Source organism: Mustelus asterias, chromosome 11 (assembly GCF_964213995.1).
Source record: "Mustelus asterias chromosome 11, sMusAst1.hap1.1, whole genome shotgun sequence".
NCBI lineage: Eukaryota > Metazoa > Chordata > Chondrichthyes > Carcharhiniformes > Triakidae > Mustelus > Mustelus asterias.
The window spans coordinates 29,779,672-29,806,606 of NC_135811.1; the positions used below are offsets into that span (position 1 = coordinate 29,779,672).

A 26,935-nucleotide genomic window follows, 5' to 3' on the forward strand; every position below is an offset into this window, starting at 1 on the left:
ATGTAAGGGTCAGCTGATCAGCCGATTCACTATAAATAAGAAACTATGTAGAATTGCGGGGAGCTTGGAGTGGACCAGGGCGAGGCCCCAAGTTTGGAGTAATGATGTTTCTTTATTAAACCCTTTCTTTGATTTATAAGTTGGAGTAAGTTTTGTTATATTTTCATTGGCTGCATTTTGAAGAGTTCCTTCTGAAGAAACAGGGACAATCGTTCTCCCAGTTTATAAACTCATTGAATTGCATGGATGCACCACCAACATTTCTGAGCATTGGACAATAGCAGAACCATTTCATGTTCAAAACTACAACCTCGGACGCCTGAACTTGGCACATCTGCCAAATACTAAATGACCATGAATTTTCTGTAGCCTGATTGAGCAGTATTCTGATTTATAATGACTGCTGTTGGATAAGAGTCAATGGAAAATGGTGGGATGGAAACAATCCAGCGGATATTAAGAAAACACTTTGTTCTTTGCAGTGACTGGATGGTGGCTTAGTGCTATTTGAAAACATGTTTTGGAGGCTGGTAATTGCCTGTGTGTACACAGAACTGCTTTTTGTGTCATTGTGTTATTCAGCCAAACCTCACCCTTCCTTATAAAAGTCGGGATTGGGTGGCATTCTAGCACTTTGTCAGTCGAAAGTTATCTAATCTGAATGGCTACACTGTTGTTAAAGATCATGTGAAGCCGGCTTTATAAAACCCCACATGTTTTTTTAAAATATGATGCTTCAAGTAATTTTGCATCATTTTGAAGATAACATCAGTATTTAGGCATGGTGAACTTCTGTACTCAGCCCAAAGATCATAAGGATAACATAAGTTGAAGCAATGTTACTGCGAACCAAACGCCACAAACCTGGAGTAAGTAGAAATACATTGGCTTCGAGTTTCCTGTCCCAATAGTAACGAATGCTGAGATGTTTGACGCTATTAGGCTATGACACCATGGCTTCTGGCTATCTCACAAGCTGATGATTCTTCCATACTGCTACTTGGGTGGCAGAGTGGTTAGCACTGCTGCCTCACAGCGCTAGGGACACGGGTTCGATTCCTGGCTTGGGTCTCTGTCTGTGCGGAGTCTACACATTCTCCCCATGTCTGCATGGGCTTCCTCTGGTCCGAAAGACGTGGGAGGAAACCGGAGCACCAATAAGGTACAAATTATACCTGCCCATTCTGCATATGAAGAGAAAATTCCCCAGTTGCCTGTATTTCCATTAGGAGTTTTGTTCTTAGAAAGAATATACACTGGGAAACATATTCTAAAGCTGAACCTCTGCAACAACAACAAAATACACATCTCCAGTCCAAGTTCAAACAGTGCATTAACTTAAAATGCCAAGTAAAAATTAAATCTTTCAGACGTTTTGCTGAAAAAATTCAAAGGGACTGAACTGACTGTATTTTCCAGATTATTTTGTATATTTTAAAATGAGCTGCTTTAAGTGTTACATTTTTCTAAATAAATACCACCTTTGCAGCAATATAACTGCATGTTTTGCAGTGTTTAGGCAATTTAACAATAAGAAGGAGGCAGCAGCTGTAGAAGTGTTGAACTCTCCCAGCAGTAAAAATGAAGGCAGGATGAGGATTGAACCCAAGGCCAGGCAGGATGACAGCCTGAGGGGTCTCATTTCTTTTCTGCCCGGGGAGAGATGGACATGTTTCTGAGTTGAGTAATGGCTGTTCCCCGTGAGAGAATAAACACAATGTTGGATGGAGATAACACTTTTCACCAAAACGAGAGTTGGTAGAATTTCTTGGAATAACGAATAGTAATGATAAATAACTGAATAACTAAATACATCGAATAGACTGGAAAAGGAAAGTTTTTTTTTAGAACGTGTCTTTGGGGAGGGGGAGTTACTTTTATATTCACCCAGTTGTGGGATGTCTTTGCCTTGGCTCAGTGGCAATGCTCCCGCTGCTGATTCAGAGACTTGAGCACATTATTTAGTGTGACACATCAGCACAGTATTGATGGAGTAAAGTAGGAGGGGCCCCTTTTTTGGATGAGATATTAAATCAAAGCCTCATCTATCCTCTGGTCACATGGCATGCTTGAAGAGGAGCTGTGGACTTCGAATCATAAAGAATAGAAAAAGACCATTTGATGTATTGTGCCTTGGCTGGCTCTTTAAGAGAACTACCTAAATTATCCCACTCTCCTGCTTCCTCCCCCATTGCCCTACAATTTACTGCCCCTTTAAATATTGTCTATTGCAAGTCAATACTGAGTCTGTTTCACCAGCCTTTTCAGGCATTGCTATTCCAGGTCGCCATCACTCTCTGCATAAAAAATTCTCACCTTGCCAATTATCTTAAATCTCTGTCCCCTGATTACCAGCTCTTCTGCCAGTAGGGAATGCTCAATGTTAAACTCCTTTATTAAATCTCCTCTTAATCTTCTGCCTTCTAAGGAAAACAATCTGAGCTTCTTGCATTTCTCCACATAGCTAACATCCTTTATTCCTGGTCCTGTTCTAGTAAATTCTGTCTGCGCCCTTCCCAGGGCCTTGGCATCAGTTGTTTGTAAAGTCTGGTGTGCAGGTTGTCACACTGCTCCAGCTGTGACCCAACCAATGTTTCATAAAGAGCTGGTGTAACTTCCTTGCTTTCTTTGCTTGATTTTAAAATTCTCATCCTTGTTTTCAAATCCCTCGATGGCCTTGCCTCTCTTTACTTTGTAACCTCCTCCAACTCCAGAATCCTCTCTGGTATCGGGCTGTTTCAATTCTGGTCTCGAGCACCTGCAATTTTAATCGCTCCACCGTTGGTGGTTGCACCCTCAGCTGCCCAGGCCCTATGCTCTGGGTACCCTCCCTCCAACTCTCTGCCTTTCTTACTTTATTTTCCTGGTTTAAAAAACTTCTTAAAACTGACCTCCTCTTTTGTCCAGCTTTTGGTTATAGAATCATAGAATCCTACAGTGCAGAAAGAGGCTATTTGGCCCATTGAGTCTGCACAGTCCCATCAAGCCCTATCCCCATAACCCCATGCATTTACCCCAGCTAGTCCTCCTGACACTAAAGGGCAATTTAGCATGGCCAATCAACCTAACTCGCACATCTTTGGACTGTGGGAGGAAACCGGAGCACTTGTAGAAACCCACGCAGACACGGGGAGAATGTGCAAACTCCACACAGACAGTGACCCAAGCCAGGAATTGAACCCGGGTCCCTGGTGCTTGCCACTGTGCCGCCCCAACATCTGACCTAATATCTCCTGATGTGGCTGGGTGTCATATTTGTGTTCTGCTCTTGTGATGTGCCTTTGGACATTTTGTAATGGTTCAGGTACTACATAAATATAAGTTTGCTGTAACTTTTGTACTCTCTGCCAAGGTGATTAAGAAGGCATATGGCATGCTTCCCTTCATTTGCTGGGGCATTGAGTACAAGAGTTGGCAAATCATGTTGCAGGTATATAAAACCTTGGTTAGGCCGCATTTGGAGTATTGCATGCAGTTCTGGTCGCCACACTACCAGAAGGACGTGGAAGCTTTGGAGAGAGTGCAAAGAAGGTTCACCAGGATGTTGCCTGGTCTCGAGGTCATTGGCTATGAGGAAAGGTTGAATAAATTAGAATTATTTTTCACTGGAAAGACGGAGGCTAAGGGGAGACCTGATCGAGGCACAGACAGGGTGGATAGTCAGACACTTTTTCCCAGAGTGGAATTGTCAATTACAAGGGGGCACAGGTTCAAGATGAGAGGGGGAAAATTTAAGGGAGGTGTGCAGGGGAAGTTTTTCACATCGAGAGTGGTGGGTGCCTGGAACGTGCTGCCAGAGGTGGTGGTGGAAGCAGGCACATTAGCAACATTTAAGAGGCATCTGGATGGGTACATGAATAGGGAGAGAATAGAAGGATACGGATCGAGTCAGGGCAGATGGGTTTTTTTTTAGTTTAGTTAGGGCATCATGATCAGCATGGACTTGGAGGGCCGAAAGGCCTGTTCCTGTGCTGTACTTTTCTTTGTTCTTTTCTTTGTTCTTCTTTGATATAAACTCCCTCATGATGGGCAAGGGCAGGAATGATTAAGAAATGTGGAACATGTCCCCAATCTGCTGCATTTCACTGCTTTACAGTAATGGGCTTCATATTGTGTGGGAATACTGTTGTCAAGAAGTGGGACACTTCACTAGTATAGTAGCATCAGGCTGCCATAGTGCAATGGGGAGGCTAATTTATTTCAATAGATGCCACTCGATTGTCTCATTTTATAAAATCTTTTTACTTGCAGGTCAGAATGACCCAAATAGCCTGCGACATAAATATAATTTTATTGCGGATGTGGTGGACAAGATTGCTCCTGCTGTGGTTCACATTGAACTTTTTCGAAGGTACGTACATCTTTTATTGATTTGCTTCATGTAATTGCTCGAGAAGTCAGTTTGTTAATAATGTTTCTGCAGACAGGTGATGACTAGAAAAGGATTTGCTGTCATGTATTGAGACAAAGTTTCTAAACCTGTGACAGTGCAGGAGAAGCTTGGGGACCTTTTCCTAAACCATGTATGATGTGATGCTCACATGTTATCTGTACATTAATTAAACTCTATACTGAAATAGTCCACTGAGAAAGTTGAGAAATCATTGCTTCCAGTTCTAAAAAAAATTCAGCTCTCACCTCAGGCATGGTGTACTGTCCTAACTATGTTAGGGGTGTGGGTTTTAACAGAAAGAAAGGAATCTGGGTTGCACGCGTAGATTCAAACCTACACACAACAGGTTTTATTGAAAGATATGCTCTCTGCACTGCAGAATACAAACCTGAATGTAAAACAGCAGCCTGTGCAAGCACCCTAATGACATCACCCTCAAATCATGTGATCAGCTCTTAAAGCTACCTGCAACTCTTTTAAATATATAACAAATCATCCATCAGACAATCTCATTCCAAATGTCAGCTTGGGTTTTGGGATTTCATATGCAAACATAATCAAAAAAACTATTGTAATGAAGATCTGATTCATACAAGTAAATCACTGAGGTGGAATGCAACATATATATGAGGAACATTGTTAGTATGGCCTTTCAAAATTCTAACTGTATTCTAAATCTGTCCCATACAATAAACATATTCCTTCCTTAACATGCAGTAACTTGATGATAACCAGCATGGGGAAGGATTTGGAAATTAAATGAGATAGATGGTGCACAAGCAAAAGCAAACTTTACAAAGCTGTTCTTCATCATCATCTCTTCATTCCTGATATCTAAAGAATCACTGAGTTAGTAATGAGCATCCTTCATGGACAATTCACGCACCCCAAACCCCATCTCTTCATGTCACACTCCATCCAGACAACCACCAACACAGTGGTTAGCACTGCTGGCTCACAGCGCCAGGGATCTAGGTTTGATTCCCAGCTGGGGTCACTGTCTGAGTGGAGTCTGCGCATTCTCCCCATGTCTGCGTGGGCTTCCTTCGGGTGCTCCAGTTTCCTCCCACAGTCCGAAAGACGTGTCGGTTAGATGCATTGGCCATGCTAAATTCTCCCTCAGTGTACCCGAACAGGCGCCTAGGGGATTTTCACAGTAACTTCATTGCAGTATTAATATAAGCCTACTTGTGACACTAATAAATAAACTTTAAACCATACTCAGCGATGGGCAGCCGAGGTCAGTGAGTGGGCCGCATGAGTGCCCCCCCTTCAACTCAGTGGGCCACAAGATTGAAATCAGGCTTGTTCACTAATCATGACCCCGTGAATAAGATTAAATACATTTAATACACACCAAATATTTCAAAGCAAATTATAGAAAATGTTCAATTATTTATATATTAATAGAACTTCAAACGGTAAAAACAAAATAAATATTTATATTGGATGCAGAGGGAGCACACGGTTCTCACAGTCAATGCTGTATGCAATCAGCACGCACCTCAATTCATTTGCCCTTGCTTGATGTGCATATCACTTCAATCATACCAGCAGGAAAAAGCCTACGTGGACAGAAATCAGCAGAATGTGGAAATCCTGCACGTGGGCAGCAGTCAACAAAATGTCTTGTGGGCCGCAAACAGAACCCTTACTGACCTTACTCCTACCTGTGGGAAATATCTAATCAATTAAGAACCATTGGCTTATACTATTTACAGGTTCCTGAGATCAGGAACATGCCTCTCCTGGAATAAGTGACTTGAGTGTTATATAGAAACATACATAGAAATATACATAGCAAATAGAAGCAGGAGAAGGCCATTTGGTCCTTCGAACCTGTTCTGTCATTCATTATGATCATGGCTGATCATCAAATTCAATATCCTGATTGCCCCCATTCCCCCTATATCCCTTAATCCCTTTAGTCCAAAGAGCTATATCTATTTCCTCCTTGAAATCCAACATTTTCGCCTCAACTACATTCTGTGGTAGCGAATTCCACACATTCACCACACTCTGGGTGAAGAAATTTCTCCCCACCTCAGTTCTAAAGGGTTTACCCCTTATCCTCAAACTATGACCCCTAGTTCTGGACACCATCAGAAACATTCTTTCTGAATCTACCCTGTCTAATCCTGTTATAATTTTATAAGTTCCTATGCGATCCCATCTCACTCTTCTGGACTCCAATGAATATAATCCTAACCGACTTAGTCTCTCCTCATATGAAAGTCCTGTCATCCTAGGAATCAGCCTGGTAAACCTTCACTGTATTCCCTCTATAGCAAGAACATTCTTCCTCAGATAAGGACACCAAAACTGCACACAATACTCCAGGTGTGGCCTCACCAACGTTCTATACAATTGCAGCAAAACATCCCTATTCCCATACTCAAATCCTCTTGCTATGAAGACCAACATACCATTTGCCGCCTTTACTGCTTGCTGCACCTGCGCACTTACTTTCATTGACTGATGCACGAGGACTCCAAGGTCTCGCTGAATATCCACCTCTCTCAATTTACATCCATTCAAATAGCAGACAGCCTTCCTATTTTTGCTACCAAAGTGGATAACCTCACATTTATCCACATTATACTGTATCTGCCATGCATATGCCCACACACTCAGCCTGTCCAAATCACACTGAAGCACCTCTGCATCCTCCCCACAGCTTACCCTCCCACCCAACTTTGTATTATCTGCAGATTTGGAGATAATGGGTGTGATTCTCCAAAAAATATTCTAACTACCTAATTCATGTAAAAACCGGAGTAAATCCAGCTGTTTTTTTCAGCAGGATTTTCAAAATGAATCTCCCACACTCTTTGCATCACAGATTGCCCTAGCATGAATCACACTAAAAATCAGTGGACAGGGCCAATTCCCGCTGGAGAGGCCGACAGCATAGTGCTGAATGGGCCACTGCCCATGCGCTGATCTGTCAGAGTGGAGATTGGTGCATGTGAAGTAGCCCGGCACTGCTGGCTCCCCGATTACTGGCCAGCTTGATCACTGGCCAGCACGGCAACCCTGGATCACTGTCCCTCCGATCTCCCCACCTCCTAACCTCTGGCCTCCTGGATATATGAGGGCCAGCCTCGACTGCCCTTCTCTCTCCCCCCCCCCCCAATCCCCCCCCCCCACCCCCCCGCCCACCCCCATGGCCTGCCTTGATCTCCCGATTTCTCCCCCCCTCCCCCCCCCACCGGCAGCCCCAAGCCCCACTGACAAGCCAACTCAATACCTGGTGGGCAGTGCCAATGTGTCCCCCAGCATTGACACTTTGCCCCTTAGGCACTACAAAGCTGGCAATGCCCCTGGGCAGAGAGAGGGTGCCCTCTCCCTTACCCCCAATCTCTTGGGAGGCCCCAATAGCCCCCCTTCACTCCAGTGGGGTCGGGCCTCCAGCTCCCCGCTAGTGGGGAGCTGTTGTAAACCCTGCTGGAGTGAAGCACTCCTGGCGGGGGTGGTGAGGATAGCAGACCTGGAGACTTCAGTCCTGGGCCTGCTAATCAAATTTAAAACCGTGCTGATTTCTGGGCGTGGAGCTGATGGCACCCGAAATCCAGGGGCCACAAATGTCTGGAGGCCATAGTGCCCAGCAGTGCAGCGGACTGGGAGAATCACCCCCCAATACATTTACTTCCCTTGTCCATATCATGAATGTATAATGTAAACCATTGGGGTTCCAGCACAGATCCCTGTTGGACCCTACTTGTCAAAGCCTGCCAATCGGAAAAAGATCCATTTATTCCAAATTGTATCAATGTACATATAAATCGAATTGTTGCTGCTATCCCTTCCCACTAATCAGCAAACGCATAGAACTTAAAATATTATGGGGTAAATTTATATTGATTCAGTGTGCTTTAAGTTGTAGGATTGACTGCGGCAAATCATTTAATTGGTGGAAATCACATTTGTATGCAAATAAATGGATAAGAATCTGTATTGGATACAAAATATTATGTAAATAAATGGTTTAAATGAACTTGTGTAAATACAAATATCGAGAGCAAGTTGGTAATCTCTGAACTAAAGCACTTAAATAAGTTTTGCAGTCAAACATTATATTGTTATACTGGGACAAACAGTAACAAATTTAATGTAACCTAGTCAAGTTTTGTTGTATGTTTACTGCAGATACATATGTACGCCGAGACTTTTGATAGATTTTCAGTCCAGACACAAAAGGTACACGGTAAACCCAATGTAGTTATTTAAGTTATTTGTTAATTCATTTACTTTAGGGCAACTTATTCCAATCGTGAATTGTCCGTTGCAAGTGGCTCAGGCTTCATTGTCTCTGAAGATGGATTGATAGTGACGAATGCCCACGTGGTTACTAACAAGCATAGAGTGAAGGTGGAGCTGAAGAGTGGAGCCACATACAACGCCAAAATAAAGGACATTGACGAAAAGGCAGATCTTGCTCTAATTAAAATAGATCCTCCGGTAAGTTTTCTATTCTGTTAAGACATGGTTTAACAATAAACATTATTTACTATCTATGACAGATTTCTTTTAGACTTTTACAGAAACTACTGATTCTCACTGCATTGACCGACTATCTCCTAAAAACTCCAATCTTTCGTAGTTTCAGAGTCAGATTGCTAAATTGTCCGTTTTATCATCAGAATGCATTAGAAGTTCACAACCACAGAAACTGCTGGAAAATCTCAGCAGGTCTGACAGCAGCTGTGGAGAGAGAACAGAGCCAACGTTTCGAATTGGGATGAGCTCTTATTCCCTCTCCGCAGATGCTGTTAGACCTGCTGAGATTTTCCAGCATTTTCTGTTTTTGTTTCAGATTCCAGCACCTGCAGTAATTTGCTTTTACATTAGAAGTTTGAGTATAACTCCATAGGAAGGTGTTCCGTTTATAAAACATGTTGTTGACCTGTCAATAATGATGCACTTACAATTACGTAGCGTGTTGACACGTTTAATACAATTTAAATGCTGCTTAGGACACGACTTGCTGCCTGTTTTGCACAAATAATATGTTTCTGCTTTAGATGCAGTCAGGAAATTGCACCAAAATCGCTTTTGAAGAGGTTAGGGTCAAAGTTTCTGTTAAAATTCATTTGCATAATCACAAACGTATGGGGCCGAATCTTCTGTGGAGTGCCAATCACCATCGGATTGTTATTCTGCTCCTGTTTTCCTCCTTTACACTGGAGCTCCACATTTCTTGTCCAGACCCCTGAACTGGGCCTTCTGAGAAATGTGGAATGTTCTCTTGTAGCTTAGGAACATCGGGACCATGACCCAGTTTTGTAGCTTCGTTGCGTATTACCCTCAGAACATTCTGAATTGATGATGTAGTTCCTTTAGGAAGTGCTGGTTGATTTGGGAGGATATTGGTAAATTGTACTTCTTGGTGAACATGATTGAAGTATTGTTTCTACAGGCATATGATGAAACGTAGTTCATATGTAGACATTCAAAATTATTTAATAGAATTTAATAGGACGGCACAGTAGCACAGTGGTTAGCACTGCTGCTTCACAGCTCCAGAGACCTGGGTTCGATTCCCGGCTTGGGTCACTGTCTGTGTGGAGTTTGCACATTCTCCTCGTGTCTGCGTGGGTTTCCTCCGGGTGCTCCGGTTTCCTCCCACAGTCCAAAGATGTGCGGGTTAGGTTGATTGGCCATGCTAAAATTGCCCCTTAGTGTCCTGGGATGTGTAGATTAGAGGGATTAGTGGGTAAAATATGTAGGGATATGGGGGTAGGGCCTGGGTGGTATTGTGGTCGGTGCAGACTCGAATGGCCTCTTTCTGTACTGTAGGGTTTCTATGATTTCTTTCTTTCTATGAATTTGAGCCAACAAGTTAAATTGCAAATTTCCTTTTCATCCATGAAGAAAATTTGAGGCATTCTTCCCACCAGTGCCATTCCCCCATGCCCCAATTTCCTGGCCAACATTCATGCCTTAATCAGCATCATGCAATAAAGATCAGGGAAATGATCTGGTCATTATCACATTGCTGTTTGAGGGAGCTTATCATGTACAAATCAGTTGCTTTATTTCTTACAACAGTAAATTAATTTTAAACTGTATTTTGTTGTCTGTAAAGTGCTTCAGGACATCCGGAGGTCACAAGACGCGATTTAAATGCTACTTTCTTTTTCTCGTTTTTATTCTTTTGAGAGACTGTGAAGCACCTGGTTAAATATTCACTTGAAGAGAAATTAGCGGCTGATTAAACATGAATCCGATAAGGCCTGGGTGGGATTGTGGTCGGTGCAGACTCAATGGGCCAATGGCCTCTTTCTGCACTGTAGGATTCTATGATTCTATCCTTTAATTACATATTGGTTTTGTAACCTAGTTTTGTCAATTGATTGGTTATTATTGTAACAAAGAGTAAGCATTCACTCCAGGATTTTAAAAAACCTCTCGAAACTGAAATTATCTGAATTGATTACATACACTAGGAGTGTGTAGGGAACTTGCATCAGGTGTCCTCATTTGCAGATGTTTTCAAAATGTCATTTCATATACATTAAGCTGGATTCGCCAAATAGCTTGAGATTGGCTGTACCTCCTGAGGTCTTCCTTTTCTGACACTAACCTGAAACCTGCTGAAGCTGGACCCCTGTCAGTGCATTTGATTTCTGTTCATTGGCTATCCCAGTTCACTACCATCCCAGAATATTTTCCATTGAGGAGCAGATATCTTGATCTTAGGATCTGTCGCTCTGACGGCCTTTACGGGGGCGGAGGCAAGGTGGCTGCTGTCGGGTTGGAGATCGCAGCCAGATTTTGGCAGGGGTGCAGGAGAGAGATCAATGTCTTGCAGTCCCCAGTCTGTGACTCCCTCCTTATGTGTATTGCAGCTGCTAATGTATGACATTTTGGGGATGGATAGAGGTATGTTCATTCATACCTGATGCACTGGTGCAGAGAGATGTTCAGGATTGCCAACATTTCTAGCGACCTGACCAGGTGACACCACGAGCCCTCATTGCTCAATCTCTTCACTTCTCGGCAGCTCTGGAGATGCTCCCCCAGCCCTAGTTCTCCCTGACTAGCAACTTTCGATTGTTCCTGACACCCACTCGTTATTCCACAGATTTCCAAATAATTGGTCTCCGTTCTCTGCAGTGAAGAGAGTGATCCAGTGGGCTGGAGGCAGGGGCTTACACAGTTGAACTCAAAGCAATGGGTACCTATAAACTGAATGTGTGGTAGAATGAAGAGTTCTTTACCCAGCGTCAATAACAGCAGAGACACCGCTCTATCCCAGGGGTAAAGCCGTACAAAATTCAGTCCCAGAAGCAGAGTGGTTTCTCTATCGAAATGAACACATTTGGACACTTTTTAATGTTGGTAAGCAGGAGGACCAGAAAAAGTACTGGACAAATTAGATGGAGGGTGAATCAAGAGAACAAAAGGTGAACCTTGTGGACTAGAGGGAGGCAAGAGCAGGGGAAAGACTGAGGAGAAATCATAGAATGATAGGTTGAAAGATGAGTAGCTGGAGTTTGATTTGAGTTACAGGGAATAGGCAGGTGTTGAAGCACTGCTGGGATGGCCTCGAATCATGGTTTTCCAAGTTACCGTGGAGGAAGCAGGAACAGGGGATTTCAGTATGTTATTTGTGAGCAGTTTTGGGCCCCATATCTAAGGAAAGATGTGCTGGTCTTGGAAAGGTTCCAGAGGACGTTCACAAGAATGATCCCTGGAATGAAGAATGAGGAACGGTTGAGGACTCATTGGAGTTTAGAAGGACAAGGGGGTATCTTATTGAAACTTACAGGATACTGCAAGGCCTGGATAGAGTGGATGTGGAGAGGATGTTTCCACTAGTAGGAAAAACTAGAACCAGAGGGCGCAACCTCAGGCTAAAGGGACGATGCTTTGAAACAGAGATGAAGAGGAATTTTTTCAGCCAGAGAGTGGTGAATCTGTGGAACTCTTTGCCGCAGAAGGCTGTGGAGGCCAGGTCATTGAGTGTCTTTAAGACAGAGATAGATAGGTTCTTGATTAATAACAGGATCAGAGGTTATGGGAAAAAGGCAGGAGAATGGGAATGAGAAAATATCAGCCATGATTGGATGGTGGAGCAGACTCGATGGACCGAGTGGCCTTATTCTGCTCCTATGTCTTATGGTCTTATGAATGCTGGATGAAGAGATCTCCATTGCACAAAAGCTGTTTCTTCAACTTGTTGCCACTTTGTGCTAACTTGCAGGTCTCATGTTTTAGTTGTTAGCGGACTTGGTGCTTTGAATGCTGCCTGAAGTTAGTAATTTGTGAGTTTCCATGATTTCAGGATGAAGCTTACAGTGCAAGCTATTTAGAACTGTCAATGAATGTTCATTTATCAGCTATCTTTTTTGGGGGGTGTCTGTTTGTATAGGTTTCACTATATCTAGTCATATGGTAGTCCTTACTCAAATATATAAATTACTAGTCTAGATAGGGGCATGGTAGGGCAGCTCAATCCCATGGAGTGCACATCTTGTTCCTTGTGGGAGCTCCAGGACATATCTAGGGTGGAATCTTGAGCCCATACTCTCGGGACGTGAGATCACCGGAGGGGGTTCAAAATCGGGTGAAAAACGAAAATTTCAAATCTCACCAGTGTGATTGCGATTTCCGATTTTTCCTGTACCCTCGCTGGTGACATAATTATGAGCATATACCTAAAATTAGATTTTAATAAATTTGCGTCTGTTTTACCACCCCCTCACCAAATTACCCCCTCACCAAATTACCCCCCCCCCCCACAACTAGATTTTCATATCTTGCGCAACGTAATGGGATTGTTGATGATGGCGATCATCGTGGGGGAGAGGGGGAAGGGGATACTGGCGATGATCATGGGGTGGGGGGGGATGGGAGTAAGCTTTGTGTTCTGATTGGGGTGCCCTTTAAAAAGGACGCTTTGATCTCAGTGGAGTCTGTTCCCGGCTTTAAGATTCCCCGTCTTGCCAGAATGATGGCGTAAACCGCACCTCCCACCCCCCCACCCTGTTTATTTTCAGACTAAGAGGCTGAAAATCTGAAGAGAAAGCTGGTCAGTGGAGCTGAAGATCTTCACCCCAGTTTGCTCGCCAGATCTGGCACTTGGCCAAATTCTGGTAAGATCTCCTCCCCTAACATTCTGGGCATCCATGTGTGCAGGAGATGCTGTCAGCTGGAGGAACTCGAGTTGCTCACTCTTTGAGTCATGCTTCATTGCCGAGATGTTTGGGAATAGTGCATAAGCACGGCTTGACGTTAAAATGAACTGCTACATTTTCACCCAACATCTTTCAAGCCTGGCATTTCTTTTTTTGAGATGGATGTCCTGGAAAGCATCATTTTCCAGAATAAACCAGTTTCATTTCCATGAAGCGCTTGTTGAGGAGTATCTCCCCCCTTCTCGATGATGTCACTGAATGTTTTAATGAAGGACTTATTGTCATCGGCACTGGCAACTTTCCCACTTACAACAACATTATGCAAAGTCACAGATTTGTTAAATCTTGCAAACCATCCACAAACAGCATTAAGTGGTCCCATGTTTAAACTGTCATCACACTCTTTCTTATCATTGTGTGAACTCTTAGCCATCTCTTGAATAAGTATTAAATTTAGAGGTATGTGTTGTTGAGTTCAAATGGTTCGCAGTCTATCCATGTCCATCATAATTCCACGCTGATTGTTTCTACTTAACCAAACAGCAGCCAAATGAGTTGTTAATTTACCAAACTCTATTATTTTATCAGTTTTTAGTTATTGATTTTCCCTGTTATTGTTGGCAAGTCGAGAGTTCTAGCAATATCCATTGCATCTTCACCAGTTTCAGAGCACTTTACAATATCTAATTTCACTTGAAGTCTAACTTGTTTTTGTTCTCCTTTCTCAGCAGAAAGCATTTCGTAATAGAAACATAGAAGATAGGTGCAGGAGGAGGCCATTCAGCCCTTCAAGCCTGCTCTGCCATTCATCATAATCATGGCTGATCGTCCATAGCCTAATGCTGCTTTTTCCCCATAATCTTTGATCCCATTTGTCCCAAGTGTTATATCCAGCCGCCTCTTGAATGCATTCAACATTTTGGCATCAAATACTCCCTGTGGTAATGAAATGTTTCCTCATCTCCGTCCTAAATGGTCTACCCTCTATACTCAGACTGATTCTTTTTTAAATCTTATCATGAATTAATTTTATGGGTAAAATTAATAAATAATCCTACAACAATTCAAGACAAGATGATGACAGATGATGGGCAGGATTCTCCAATCTTGTCCGGGTCCCTCTGCAAGTGAAAACGGAGAATTTGGTGTTCCAGTCAAAACTCCATTCAATTTCAGCGGCACTGGAGAATCCCAGCAGCGAATGAGGCCGGAGATTTTTGGCAGATAGCTATTTTTTTGTGCAGGTCACAAAATGGAGTGGCACACACTCCATACTGTACATGGTGATGATCCTTTAACAAGACCATTTAACCTGTGGTCTTTAGGGGATCACTGGAGATCACTATTGGACAGTGCAACTTGTCCCAAAACAGCTTCCAATCTGTCTGAAGCTGTCTGAAGCTCATAACCATGTCCTAAGATTGCCTCACTCGAGATACAGTTCTCTCAGACTCAATTGGAGTTACACACCAATGTCCATCCGTACAGTGACATTAACATGAAACAACAGTGATGCAATGTGAATGCAGAGTATTGAAGATCAGTGCTAATGTAAAATGACGCAGGTCAGGACAAAGTTAGGACTTGTTGTATTATGTGCAATTCCACGCATTATTTTTTAGGAAAGGTGAGGAGACTTTGGAGAGGGTGCAGAAAAGAATTACGAGAATGGTCCATGGATGTGGGCTTCAGTTGCCAACAGGCTCTCTTCCTTAAAGAAAAGAAGGATGAGAGGAGATTTGATACAAGAGAAATTATCTCATTGGTGGGAATGTCAATCGCCAGATTTAACCTGAGTGCAATGAGAACCAACTGCGACATAGAGGCCCATAACTTCCACCGAGTGGTAATCAGTGGCGGATTGCCACTCCGTAGTAACTCACCTACACGAGAATTTCAAAGCACCTGTCTTGCTCGGCATTCCAGACTCAGGCCAGGTGCGAGAGAAGAAGCAAAACAAGTTAGTGGCTCTGGCAGCGCAATGTAAAAGGAGTAGTGCAATGGAGGACACGCTCCTTTTTGCATCTCTAGCTGCCATAAAGCAAGTGCATTTAAAATCCCATTGAAAGGGAGAAGGTAGGTTTCTAAGGAAAGTCGATGGGAATTCAGGGTGGGGGTTCAGACATTGGGGGGAGACCTGGAAATGGGGAGTGGATCCAGACATGGTGGGGAGGGTTGGGTGAAATGGTAGGGGGGAAGGAGGGGGGTGGGCACGAGGTCAGGTCAGATGGGGACACAGGGTTGGGTCAGACATGGGAGCACGTGGTTGGAAGATGGGGTGGAGGGGGAGAGGCAGACATGGTGAAAGGGGTCAGTCGGTCATGGGTGGGGGTCAGGACACTGGATGGGGGTTGGAGCGGACATCGAAGGGGGTTTGGGTCAGACATAGCGAGTTGGGACATGGGGAAGGGGAGGGGAGGGCCAGGGGTGTTGTTGTTTAGCTCGGGGGTGTCATTTGGGTTGGAGGGGTCGGGTCGGAGAGCTATTGTTTGGGTTGGGGGAGGGGGGGTTCGGACCATAGGTATCGGGTCGGGGAGGGGGGATTGGGTGGGGGTGGTTGGGCCCCGTTGTGTCAGGCGGTCAGGTCGAGGAGGGGTGTGGAGAATCCGGTGCAGCTGGGGATTACCATGGGGGATGGGGTGCTTACTTGTTGCTGTGTGGTGTGGTGTGCAAGTCCCTTGGTGAGTCAGGAGTGTCCCATATGGGGCTCAGTCTAGGATTTTTAAATAGTTATTCTGAAGTTTGAAGTATTTTATTTTTCTTCCTACTCTTTCAGTGTAACTATGCATGTAAAACTGGCAGAACCATCCGAAGTTATCAATTTAAATCATTTTGTTGGATTGTTCCCAGTGCAATTATCCTGGTGAAGTTAGCTCTTCTGGACAATTACTAGGTAAACACTTACATGGGAATTTCCAAGAGGGATCCTTCAGCGTATCTTTGGGTATCCTCCAAATCCAACGTTAGGGAGCCAGGAAGTTATGGCCCAAAGTGAAATGCTTGATGCAGGAATTGTTTAAGATCTGGAGTGTACTGCTTGTGAGTGTGATGAAGCCAAATTCAATTGTGAGTTTCGAAAGGGAATTAAATGAGCACTCGGAGGAGAGAAAATTTCTGAGATTATGGGGAAAAAGTGGGTTAGTCGGGTTAACAGAGCCGCTCTTGCTATGATCTGACATGGACGTAATGGGCCAAATGGCTTCCTTCTGTGCTACAACTATTCAGCGATTCTATGCTAATGTAAATTTATGTACATTTACAAACTGACTTGTCAAAACACAAAATATGGGTAAACATGATCCAAACATTTAACTTGCAGAATATGACTAGAAATGATGTTCATTGTTGAAAATAGGATTCTGAAACTAAGATATCCTGATGCTGAAAGCAACAAGGATCTATAATTTAGAAATTGGGACTATGGTTGTGGAATTGAGGTAATCTTTTCTCACTACCATGATCAGTTATGTTTAATGATTTGCTTACTATACTATAGCTTCTGATTGACTGTTTAAAAAAAATGCCATTCCCACAATGAAATATGATAGATAATCATGCTGGCAAAACACTACACTTCAATGGTGAAATTGTATTTATATAATTCTACTGCATTACTAAAACACTTCAAAGCACTTTACATGCAATTAGTTTGATTGAAGTGCAGTTAAAGTTGTCAGCCATTTGTTGACAATTTGGTTCCGCAGACAGCAAAACAGTGAATGACTGATGAAGTTGTTTTTATGGTGTTAGCTATGGGAGTAATGTTCGTCTGGACAACTCTCTACTCTTACTTTAATAGTACTGTAGGATCTTTAACACCATCTGAATCACTCACTGAATTTGATATATTGCCCAAAGGATGGCAACCCAGTCATGGTAGTGCTTTCTCCATATTGCTTTGAAGTGTTGACTTAAATTGATTGCACAATTTCTGAAGGAACTTGAAACCTCAACCTCTGACTTGAGAATGCAAAACCGACACTGACTCATTGTTGAGAAATAATATAAAATTGTTTTTCCAAAAATGTGTACGTACAGAATAGACAGGAGAAGCTGTTCCTGCACTAAAAGGATCAAGATCGAGAAGGGACAGATTTAAAATGATTTGCAAAAGAAGGAAATGTGATGTGGAACAGCGAGTGGTTCGGGTCTGGAACGCTGCCTGGAAGTGTGGTGGAGGCAGGTTCAATAGAGGCATTCAAGAGGATATTAGATGATTATATGAATAGAAACAATGTGCAGGGGGATGGGGGAAATGCAGGAGAATGGCACCAAGTCATGTTTGTTTGGAGAGCCGGTGCAGGCACAATGGGCCAAATGGCCTCCTTCTGCACGTAACAGTTCTGTACTTTTGTAAGTTTGTAACTTGATCTTAGATGATCAGGATTCTGTTACTGTCATCTGCTTTAAAATACTTTGAAATCTAAACTGCAACTTAACACCCAATGTTTCTAACTCTTCATTATTGTTCAGTCCCCTTTTATTAATGCATCTTTTAGCAATGTACAGATAGGAAACTACGATAGTTGGACCTCTGGCTTGGGTGGACAAAAGTTGGAAGAACCAGTCAGCTCTCTACACAGATTGATGGGTTCTTGCAAGTCCTGCATGGTTGGTTAGATGGAGCATTCCAAACATGTTTAGATGTGTTTGCTAGGTCATTTGTTTGGAATTTTTTAATGATCTTTTAAAAAAAAAGTTAATGAAATTTATTGTGTAGCAGAAATAATTAAAAAGAATCTCCTGTTGATTGACATTTTACCAACTGAGCTATCAGGGCGTCACAGTGCACAGTGGTTAGCACGACTGCTTCACAGTGCCAGGGTCCTGGGTTCGATTCCCGAATTGGGTGACTGTACAGTCTGCACATTCTCCCCATGTCTGTGTGGGTTTCCTCCCACAGTCCAAAAGACGTGCTGGTTAGGGGCATTGGCCATGCTAAATTCTCCCTCAGTGTACCCGATCGGGTGCCGGAGTGTGGCGACTCAGGGATTTTCACAGTAACTTCATTGCAGTGTTAATGTAAGCCTACTTGTGACAATAATAAATAAACGTTTACCTTTAAACCAATCGTGAGGACTTTAGCATCAGAGATCTTTGATTTGTCATAAAAAGGAACACCAGTATTAATGATTAATAAACTCTAATTTCTGCTTTCAAAATGTGATGTCTGTAACTTAATGTACATAGCTTGTTTCAAAGGACCGTGTGAATTCCAAAATATTTTACTAAGTAGGAGTTAAAATTGGGGTTGTGTGATTAGTCTTTGTGCTTTATATTTTCAGGGTTGAGGGTAATTTTCACTTCTTGCTTACCACTGTGCTTTACAGGTTTGACTGTTAGATATGCATGTTGGATAGATTTCCTATGAATGCACTGGACAGATTGTTTCAACCTCTGTGTTTTGGCGACTTGATTTAAAAGCAGCTGAGACTGGAGTGAAATTGATTTTCAACAGTATAAATGAACAGCACAAATGAACCCCTGGAGTGTTAGGACTTGATCCAACATTCAGTCAGCAAGCTGTACATAATAGTATTTAACATCTGTACAAATAAATTTTGCAGCTGGCCAAGAAACCTCCCATTCTACTATTTTTACTTATCATTGAGCGAGATCTATGTTGGGAAACAGCACACAGCCTTAGCTCAGGTGTGATTACTTGTGATGAAACCCAACAGATGTTCCTTCATTAGAGAGCCCATTATGGCTGATTTTACTGAAGTGAGTGCATGCTCAGTGATTTCTCTTCTATCTGTTCTTTAGCTGTACTTCAATTTATGTTTGCAGTGTCATCATGGCACCCTCTTGTTTCTTTTACCTTCTCATTGGTTAAACAGCAGTGGAATTTGAAGTAGAGGCAAATAGGTTAGTTCAATGGCTGAGGGAACTCCACTCCACTGTTGGAAAACCCTGCTATCCGGATTGTCTGTGTCCTTGACATTGACCCACTTCTCTCACCCATCAACCTCCTGAGTTGGGAGAACCTGCCCCACTTTTGCTAGATTTCCATGCTTCCTCTGCCACTTCGTGGATCCTTTGAACACTTCTCATACTTCAGTGTCTCGATTACCTTCGCATTATCACTTTTGCCCTCTTACAATTTCCGGTCCCCCCACACTAGCCCTTTCCAGGTCAATCTGTGTCTCTTCATACATGTCGTTTTATCTCTTGCCTTGTTCCTCCATTCTCCTTGCTCTTTGTCCGTTCCTTTTTAGCTGCTGTTCATCAATAATATCCTTCAATTCTGCAGATTGTTTTATACCAGAAAGGTCACTTGACATGCATTTTCTCAAAAGGTGTCTCTGGCATTTTATGTTTTTGTGACATTTCCACACTGCTTTCTAATGTAGAGAGCACTTTTGTTATTGTAATATTTTTTACTTTGTCTCTTTATTGTCCTTTTCCAGTTGGCCCAATTCTTGTCTGTAAATCAGTATCCAATTTTCATCTCATAAAATTTCATTTTTATGACACAGCTGTGCTACCGGGGCGGCACGGTAGCACAGTGGTTAGCACTGCTGCTTCACAGCTCCAGGGACCTGGGTTCGATTCCCGGCTTGGGTCACTGTCTGTGTGGAGTTTGCACATTCTCCTCGTGTCTGTGTGGGTTTCCTCCGGGTGCTCCGGTTTCCTCCCACAGTCCAAAGATGTGCGGGTTAGGTTGATTGGCCATGCTAAAGTGCCCCTTAGTGTCCTGAGATGTGTAGGTTAGAGGGATTAGTGGGTAATATGTGGGATATGGGAGTGGGATTGTGGTCGGTGCAGACTTGGGCCTGGGTGGGATTGTGGTCGGTGCAGACTTGATGGGCCAAATGGCCTGTTTCTGCACTGTAGGGTTTCTATGATTTCTATGAAATTAAATATTGAAAAAAAACCTGGTTTTGTGAATGCAGTAATGAAAAATGGCAAATATAACCATCATAGAACAAAGGCCAGTTGTGCACATGTTATTTTTATTATTTCTCACTTTTCTTTTCCAAGTTAACTAGTCACCTAAGGACAAAAGGTTTAACCGGTTATAGGTGAATTCATTAGCAGCTGAAGAATTAGCCGGAATTCTCCAATCTCGTACCGCCGCCACTGCTGCCAGCGAGAACGGAGAATTTGGTATTCAGCCAAATTCAATAATTAACTTCTAAAATATTGTAGACGTAAAATGAATTAAAAGCCTTGACAGAAGTAGTTTTTCTGACATTAAACACAACCTTTAATTGCTCTGTTTGCTTTTCCAGACTTGATTTTGTGAACAATATTGACTGCCACTGATGAATGGTGGCTGTCCTTCCCACAACCCCAAGCGGCCCAGAAACCGCTCTATCCACTCCATTCACAGCAGCGGAATCGGAGAATCCTAGTTGCGGGCGAGGTTTGAGAATTCTGGCCATGTTTGGGAATTTTACTGAGAAATAACTTTATTCAAGCATCTGAAAGAATTTGCAAAGAAAAGCAGATCTCACAATTAAAAAAGATTATAAACAATACAGGAATCTAGAATACTTGAACAGTTAGATATATTTTGTATAATGTAATCACATAAAGGCTGCTCTGAGCCTACAGTCTGAGCCTATATAGCCTTTATAAATATTATTTATCACAATTAAAAATGTTCAATTTTCCTCAGTTCTCACCAATAAAGAGAAAGGTAACACAGTGGCACAGTGGTTAGCACTGCTGCCTCACAGCGTCAGGGACCGGGGTCACTGTCTGTGTGGAGATTGCACATTCTTCCCGTGTCTGTGTGGCTTTCCAAAGATGTGCAGATTAGATTGATTGGTCATGCTAAATTGACCCTAGTGCCAGGGCATTAGCAGAGTAAATATGTGGGGTTACAGGGATAAGGCCTGGATGGGATTGTGGTCGGTGCAGACTCGATGGGCTGAATGGCCGCCTCCCGCACTGTCATGATTCTTTGATTCTATGAACAAAAGCAAAACATTCCAATGCAAGAAATAAAAACACAACGTGTTGTAAAACACTCAGCAGGTCAGGCAGCATCTGAGGAGAGGGAACTAAAGTTAATGGCCGGAATTTTCTGGTCGTTCCCGCCCCACTGCGAGCGAGGACGGAGAATTTGGCGCTCAGCCAAATCTCCATTCACTGCAGGCAGGACCAGAAAATCCCGCTGGTGTGAACGGCTGAGAAATTCCAGCCAATGTTTCAAGGTGACGACCTTTTACCAGAACAGAGGAGTAAGATATTAACATGAACAGCACAAATTTAAATAATGAGCTTTTTCTCTCAGATTGGGTGTCATTAATTAACATTAAATTTATTCAGAATTACTGTGCAACATCAGACAGGTTTGATCACGTATGGTTTTAAGAAAATTGCTTTGCATTGAATCACCAAACCACAGTCTCACCTGTCAGACTCCAATCATGTCCAAGGACAAGTCTGGACAAATTGCATCCTCTGAGTGGCTAAATAACACCAGTGTTGTCCTGATAGTGTTTCTTGTGTATGACTGAGAAATTTAGAGTGGGGGGAGGGTTGCAAATTCAAAAGCTGCCATTAACCCTCCAGGTGTAATGGAATACATCTGTATATTTGACTTTCAATAAATGTGTAAGCAATCTATTGGTAGGCAAATCCTATACTAGTTCTAGCTACAAATTTTTCTGTTAAATTATTCACATTGGCGTTTAGGAGCTAGTTGAATTTAGTATTGTTACAATCGACAGACTAGCAGTTCACAGCACAAAGTGTGATCACTATTTAAATGCTACACAGAATTTACTGTAACATTCTCATTTCTACCGGCTGAAAATAATGGACCTTGTGCCTAGGATGGTTGCTTGAATTGACAGATGAGGCAGAATTTAATGCCCTACCCTGAGGCGGGGTTGGCGGTAGGGGGACATTTAATTGGGTGGAGGTGGCAGGAGGGGACAAATTTGCTTTCATGCTTCTGCCCCAATTAAGTCCAGGACAGGACGACCCGTGGCAGCTATTACATCCTGCTGCTAATTGAGGCTAATGGTTGGGAATTAGTGCCCAATTAAGGGTCTCGTCCCACCACTCCTGGTCTTAAACCAGCGGCGGGAGAGGCAGTCACCATGCGGGAAGCTGGAAAATTAAACCCTATCGAGGTTGCTTGCTGGCTTCCAAGGGCACCTAGTGCCCGATCAGGGGATTTGACAATAGAAGGGGGGTAACCCATTGAAAGTCATCCCCCTACCCTTGCTATCGACCCACATTCTGCCCTCATACCTGCAGCCTTGGTCTCTTGGCAATCCTGGGTACATAGCTGGCAGAGGCTGCAACATGCCCCAGAGGCGCTGCCTGCAATGCACAGTGGCCAGCCTCTGATTTGGGCCAACGGCCCTCAGAGAACAGGATTTCTTCCCCTGGGATCCCTGACTTTGTGGAAGGGTCACCGCCACTGTCCATTTCCCAAAGAAGACAACGTACATCTCTTAGCGCTCTCCAGCCAGTGGGCAAGACCTCTGTCATCTGTGTTTAATATCACCCGTGGTCATGGAATTATACTGATTCAAGATAAATAAAATACAGAATTCCCTCTATTACTGACATGCTGCAGCTTGTATCACCACCTGGTGATCGTGGGTGGATATTGCCCTTATCCGTGGGGGGGGAGGGGGCAGGAGGCGAGGGTGGGATGTATTGTTTTAACTCCGATCAGGGCACTCTTTCTAAAGGGCACCCCAGTCTCTGTGGAGCTGGCATTGCTGGCTCTAACACAGAGTATGAAATTCCACTATGATGACTGATAAAAAAATGCCTTCTCAATGTATTACTATATTCGCATCTGCCACATGGACCCACTTTAGCTTATAGTGCAGATAGCCAACTGGAGAATATGTTTATGTCTCTGTTCGAGACGCCATCTTCATTTTTCTTCATTAGTGGAGCTGCAGAAACAGATGGAAATGCTGCTGTGATTGGGGGGGGGGCAGATTCTCACCAATTAATGTTTACAGTGACATTTCACTTATCTGGATTCCAATTATCTGCGGCTCTGACCGTCTGCCAGATTTTTCACAGCGGAAAATGTTGACCAAGCTGATGCTTCATTACACAGCCAGATAATGTAAAATTCTGACCTAAATTAGCAGAGAAAAAATTACACTTGAATTGATATTGTTAGCATTGTGTTCATTTTCTGACCTAGGCCATTGATGTGCCCGATGTGAAAGATTAAAGCTGCTTTACTGCCAGCTCTTAATGGCCAAGAGTCAGGCAGCTGGATACAAGCTAATTATAAATCTGCTGGGATTTGCTAAGTTTGGCTGCGAGTAAAGATTTTTTTTGTGGATCTTTATGGGTTCACAGAATTAACTAGTCCTATCCGTTTTATAAGCCGCCAGCTAACTACATGAGAACTACATTTTGAAAACAGAACGTGACTCTTGAACAATATAAAAGCTAGGATATCACGGTGGCACAATGGTTAGCACTGCTGCCTCACAGCACCTGGGACCCAGGTTCAATTCTGGCCTTGGGTGACTGCCTGTGTGGAGTTTGCACGTTCTCCCCGTGTCTGCATGGGTTTCCTCCGGGTGCTCCGGTTTCCTCCCACACCCCAAAGATGTGCAAGTTAGGTGGATTGGCCACGCTAAATTGCACCTTTGTGTGAGGGGAACTAGGTAGGGTAAATGTATGGGGGGTAGGGCCTGGATGGGATTGTGGTCGGTGCAGACTCGATGGCCCGAATGGCCTCCTTCTGCATTGTAGGATTCTATGATTCTATGCTCTGGTTTCCTCCTGTAGTCCGAAAGATGTGCTGGTTAGGTGCATTGCCATGCTAATTTCGCCCTCAGTGTGCCGAACAGGCACTGGAGTATGGCGACTGGCGGATTTTCACAGTAACTTCATTGCAGTGTTAATGTAAGCCTACTTGTGACACTAATAAATAAACTTTAAGTTGAATATGCTTGATTGTGATTAACGAGTCTTCCATCGGCATATTTCTTTAATTAGCTTTTCCCCCAATTCTTTTTGAACTCCATTTAATCATCTTCACCTGAACAGCATCAATTAATCACTAATGGATTGTTCTGCAGATGCCAGTAACTCTCGAGAATCTCACTCAAGTAGCCATACTTCACACATGTCAACACTCTGTGTGGTAGAAAGTTATTTGATCATGAGAAATTATATTTCAATTCATTCCCAAGCCAGATGAAGTATGAAGCTAGACACTAATACTTTCCTTGATAATGGGCTTATTCACAGAATGCAGCATTACACATGTCTGCTTTCTATCTACTAAGTAAGAAATCTCACAACACCAGGTTAGTAGCACAAGCCACTAGCTTTCGGAGTGCTGCCCCTTCATCAGGTGAATGGGATTTCAGTTCACAAACAGGGCATATAAAGACACAAACTCAATTTACGAAATAATGGTTGGAATGTGAGTCTTTACAGGTAATCAAGTCTTAACGGTACAGACAATGTAAGTGGAGAGAGCGTTAAGCACAGGTTAAAGAGATGTGTATTGTCTCCAGCCAGGACAGTTAGTGAGATTTTGCAAGCCCAGGCAAAAAGGGGCAGCGCTCCAAAAGCTAGTGGCTTGTGCTACCAAATAAACCTGCTGGACTTTAACCTGGTGTTGTGAGACTTCTTACTGTGTTTACCCCAGTCCAACGCCGGCATCTCCACATCATTCTATCTACTAACTCAGTGTCCAACAGTCTTTCTTTGTAAGTACTTTAAGTATTTAAACTATGCCCTTCTCCTGTGTGTAATGAACATACCATTAACATGGCATAGCCAAAGCTGACCTGTCCACACACGACATCTACACAAATGCAATTTGAACAGTGGTCAGTCAGCAGCAACCATGATCAGGAAATTTAGTCCATTTTCCCATCCCAGCAATGGAGCTAGAGACCATTTATTGCACTCCCACTGACACCCCAGCTGAAATTTATTAACTCAACACAGACTAGAGATTGAAATTGAAATCTCTCTGGTCTCTATGCTTCAACCACTGACAGACTTAAACAGCTGAACCTCTTTTAATGTATGTGTCTATATTGTACCAGTAGCTCCAGGTCTACCTATTTTAGTCATTTTATACCTGCTGTCTGGGCATAATAGACATTAGTTATGCTGCAACATTCTTCATGGTTTTATTAGCATTTTAAAAAATTGTTTGATTCCTATGTGGTTTTTTCAAGTAATTACAAATGAAAGACAATGGTTAACTAATTATGATTTTCTGCACCAGAGATTTAACTGATGTCAAGAACATAAGAACTAGGAGCAGGAGTAGGGCATCTGACCCCTCGAGCCTGCTCAGCCATTCAATAAGATCATGGCCGATCTTTTCGTGGACTCAGCTCCACTTACCCATCCACTCACCATAACCCTTAATTCCTTTACTGTTCAAAAATCTATCTATCTTTGCCTTGAAACATTCAACGAGGTAGCCTCAACTGCTGCACAAGGCAGGGAATTCCACAGATTCACAACCTTTTGGATGAAGAAGTTCTTCCTCAACTCAGTCCTAAATCTGCTCCCCTTATTTTGAGGCTATGCCTCCTAGATCTAGTTTCACCCGCCAGTGGAAACAACTTCGCTGCTTCTATCTTATCTTTTCCCTTTATAATCTTATATCTTTCTATAAGATCCACCCCCCATTCTTCTGAATTCCAATGAGTATAGTCTCAGTCTCTCCTCATAAGCCAATCCTCTCAACTCCGGAATCAACCTAGTGAATCTCCTCTGTACCCCCTCTAGTGCCAGTATATCCTTTCTCAAGTATGAAGACCAAAACTGTACACAGTACTCCAGGTGTGGCCTCACCAGCACCTTACACAGCTGCACCATAACCTCCCTGTTTTTAAATTCCATCCCTCTAGCAATGAAGGACAAAATTCCATTTGTCGCCTTAATTACCTGCTGCACCTGCAAACCAACGTTTTGCAATTCATGCACAAGGACACCCTTATAGCATTTAGTTGTTGAATAACTATAGCCTAGTCAGTGAGGGTTATGTTTAATGGTCATTGATTTATTGGTATACAAAGTGAGTTGGAGCATGCTTAAAGTGAACCATTTCAATGATTGTGTAGTCATAATGCATTGTTTTTGTAGTTCTTTTGATTTTAAGGGTGTACTTGTTTCTTTTTTCCACAGCTAAAATTCTGTACTTTTGGCCAAGTCCATTTCAAAATCTATTTTTCATAGTCACCTTTTGTTTGTAATTGAAGCATGTTCTATCGTTGGTTTTGATAATTTGTTCTGACAAATGATTGCAGTGCTTGCCAAACTGGTACTCAGCACTTTTGTAACAGATTATTAGCATAGTTAGACCATACACATCAATACCTAAAGTTAAATTGATCTGTTAAATTAGCTGAGATGGTGAAACCTGGAGCTAGTTTTAGAATGGCAGGTCAGTTCATAGAAACATAAAATCCCTATGGTG

General features: G+C 42.9%; 1 protein-coding gene across 2 annotated transcripts in view; it reads left to right on the top strand.

Moving 5' to 3' along the window:
• Nucleotides 1-26,935, top strand: part of htra1b (HtrA serine peptidase 1b) — a 69,533-nt gene that overhangs the window by 15,132 nt on the left and 27,466 nt on the right. For both annotated transcript variants that reach the window (XM_078223352.1, XM_078223351.1), the window contains exons 2-3: nucleotides 4,252-4,351; nucleotides 8,650-8,854. In XM_078223352.1, coding sequence (XP_078079478.1) covers nucleotides 4,252-4,351; nucleotides 8,650-8,854 — 305 coding nt within the window. The remainder of the gene's footprint in view (nucleotides 1-4,251; nucleotides 4,352-8,649; nucleotides 8,855-26,935) is intronic.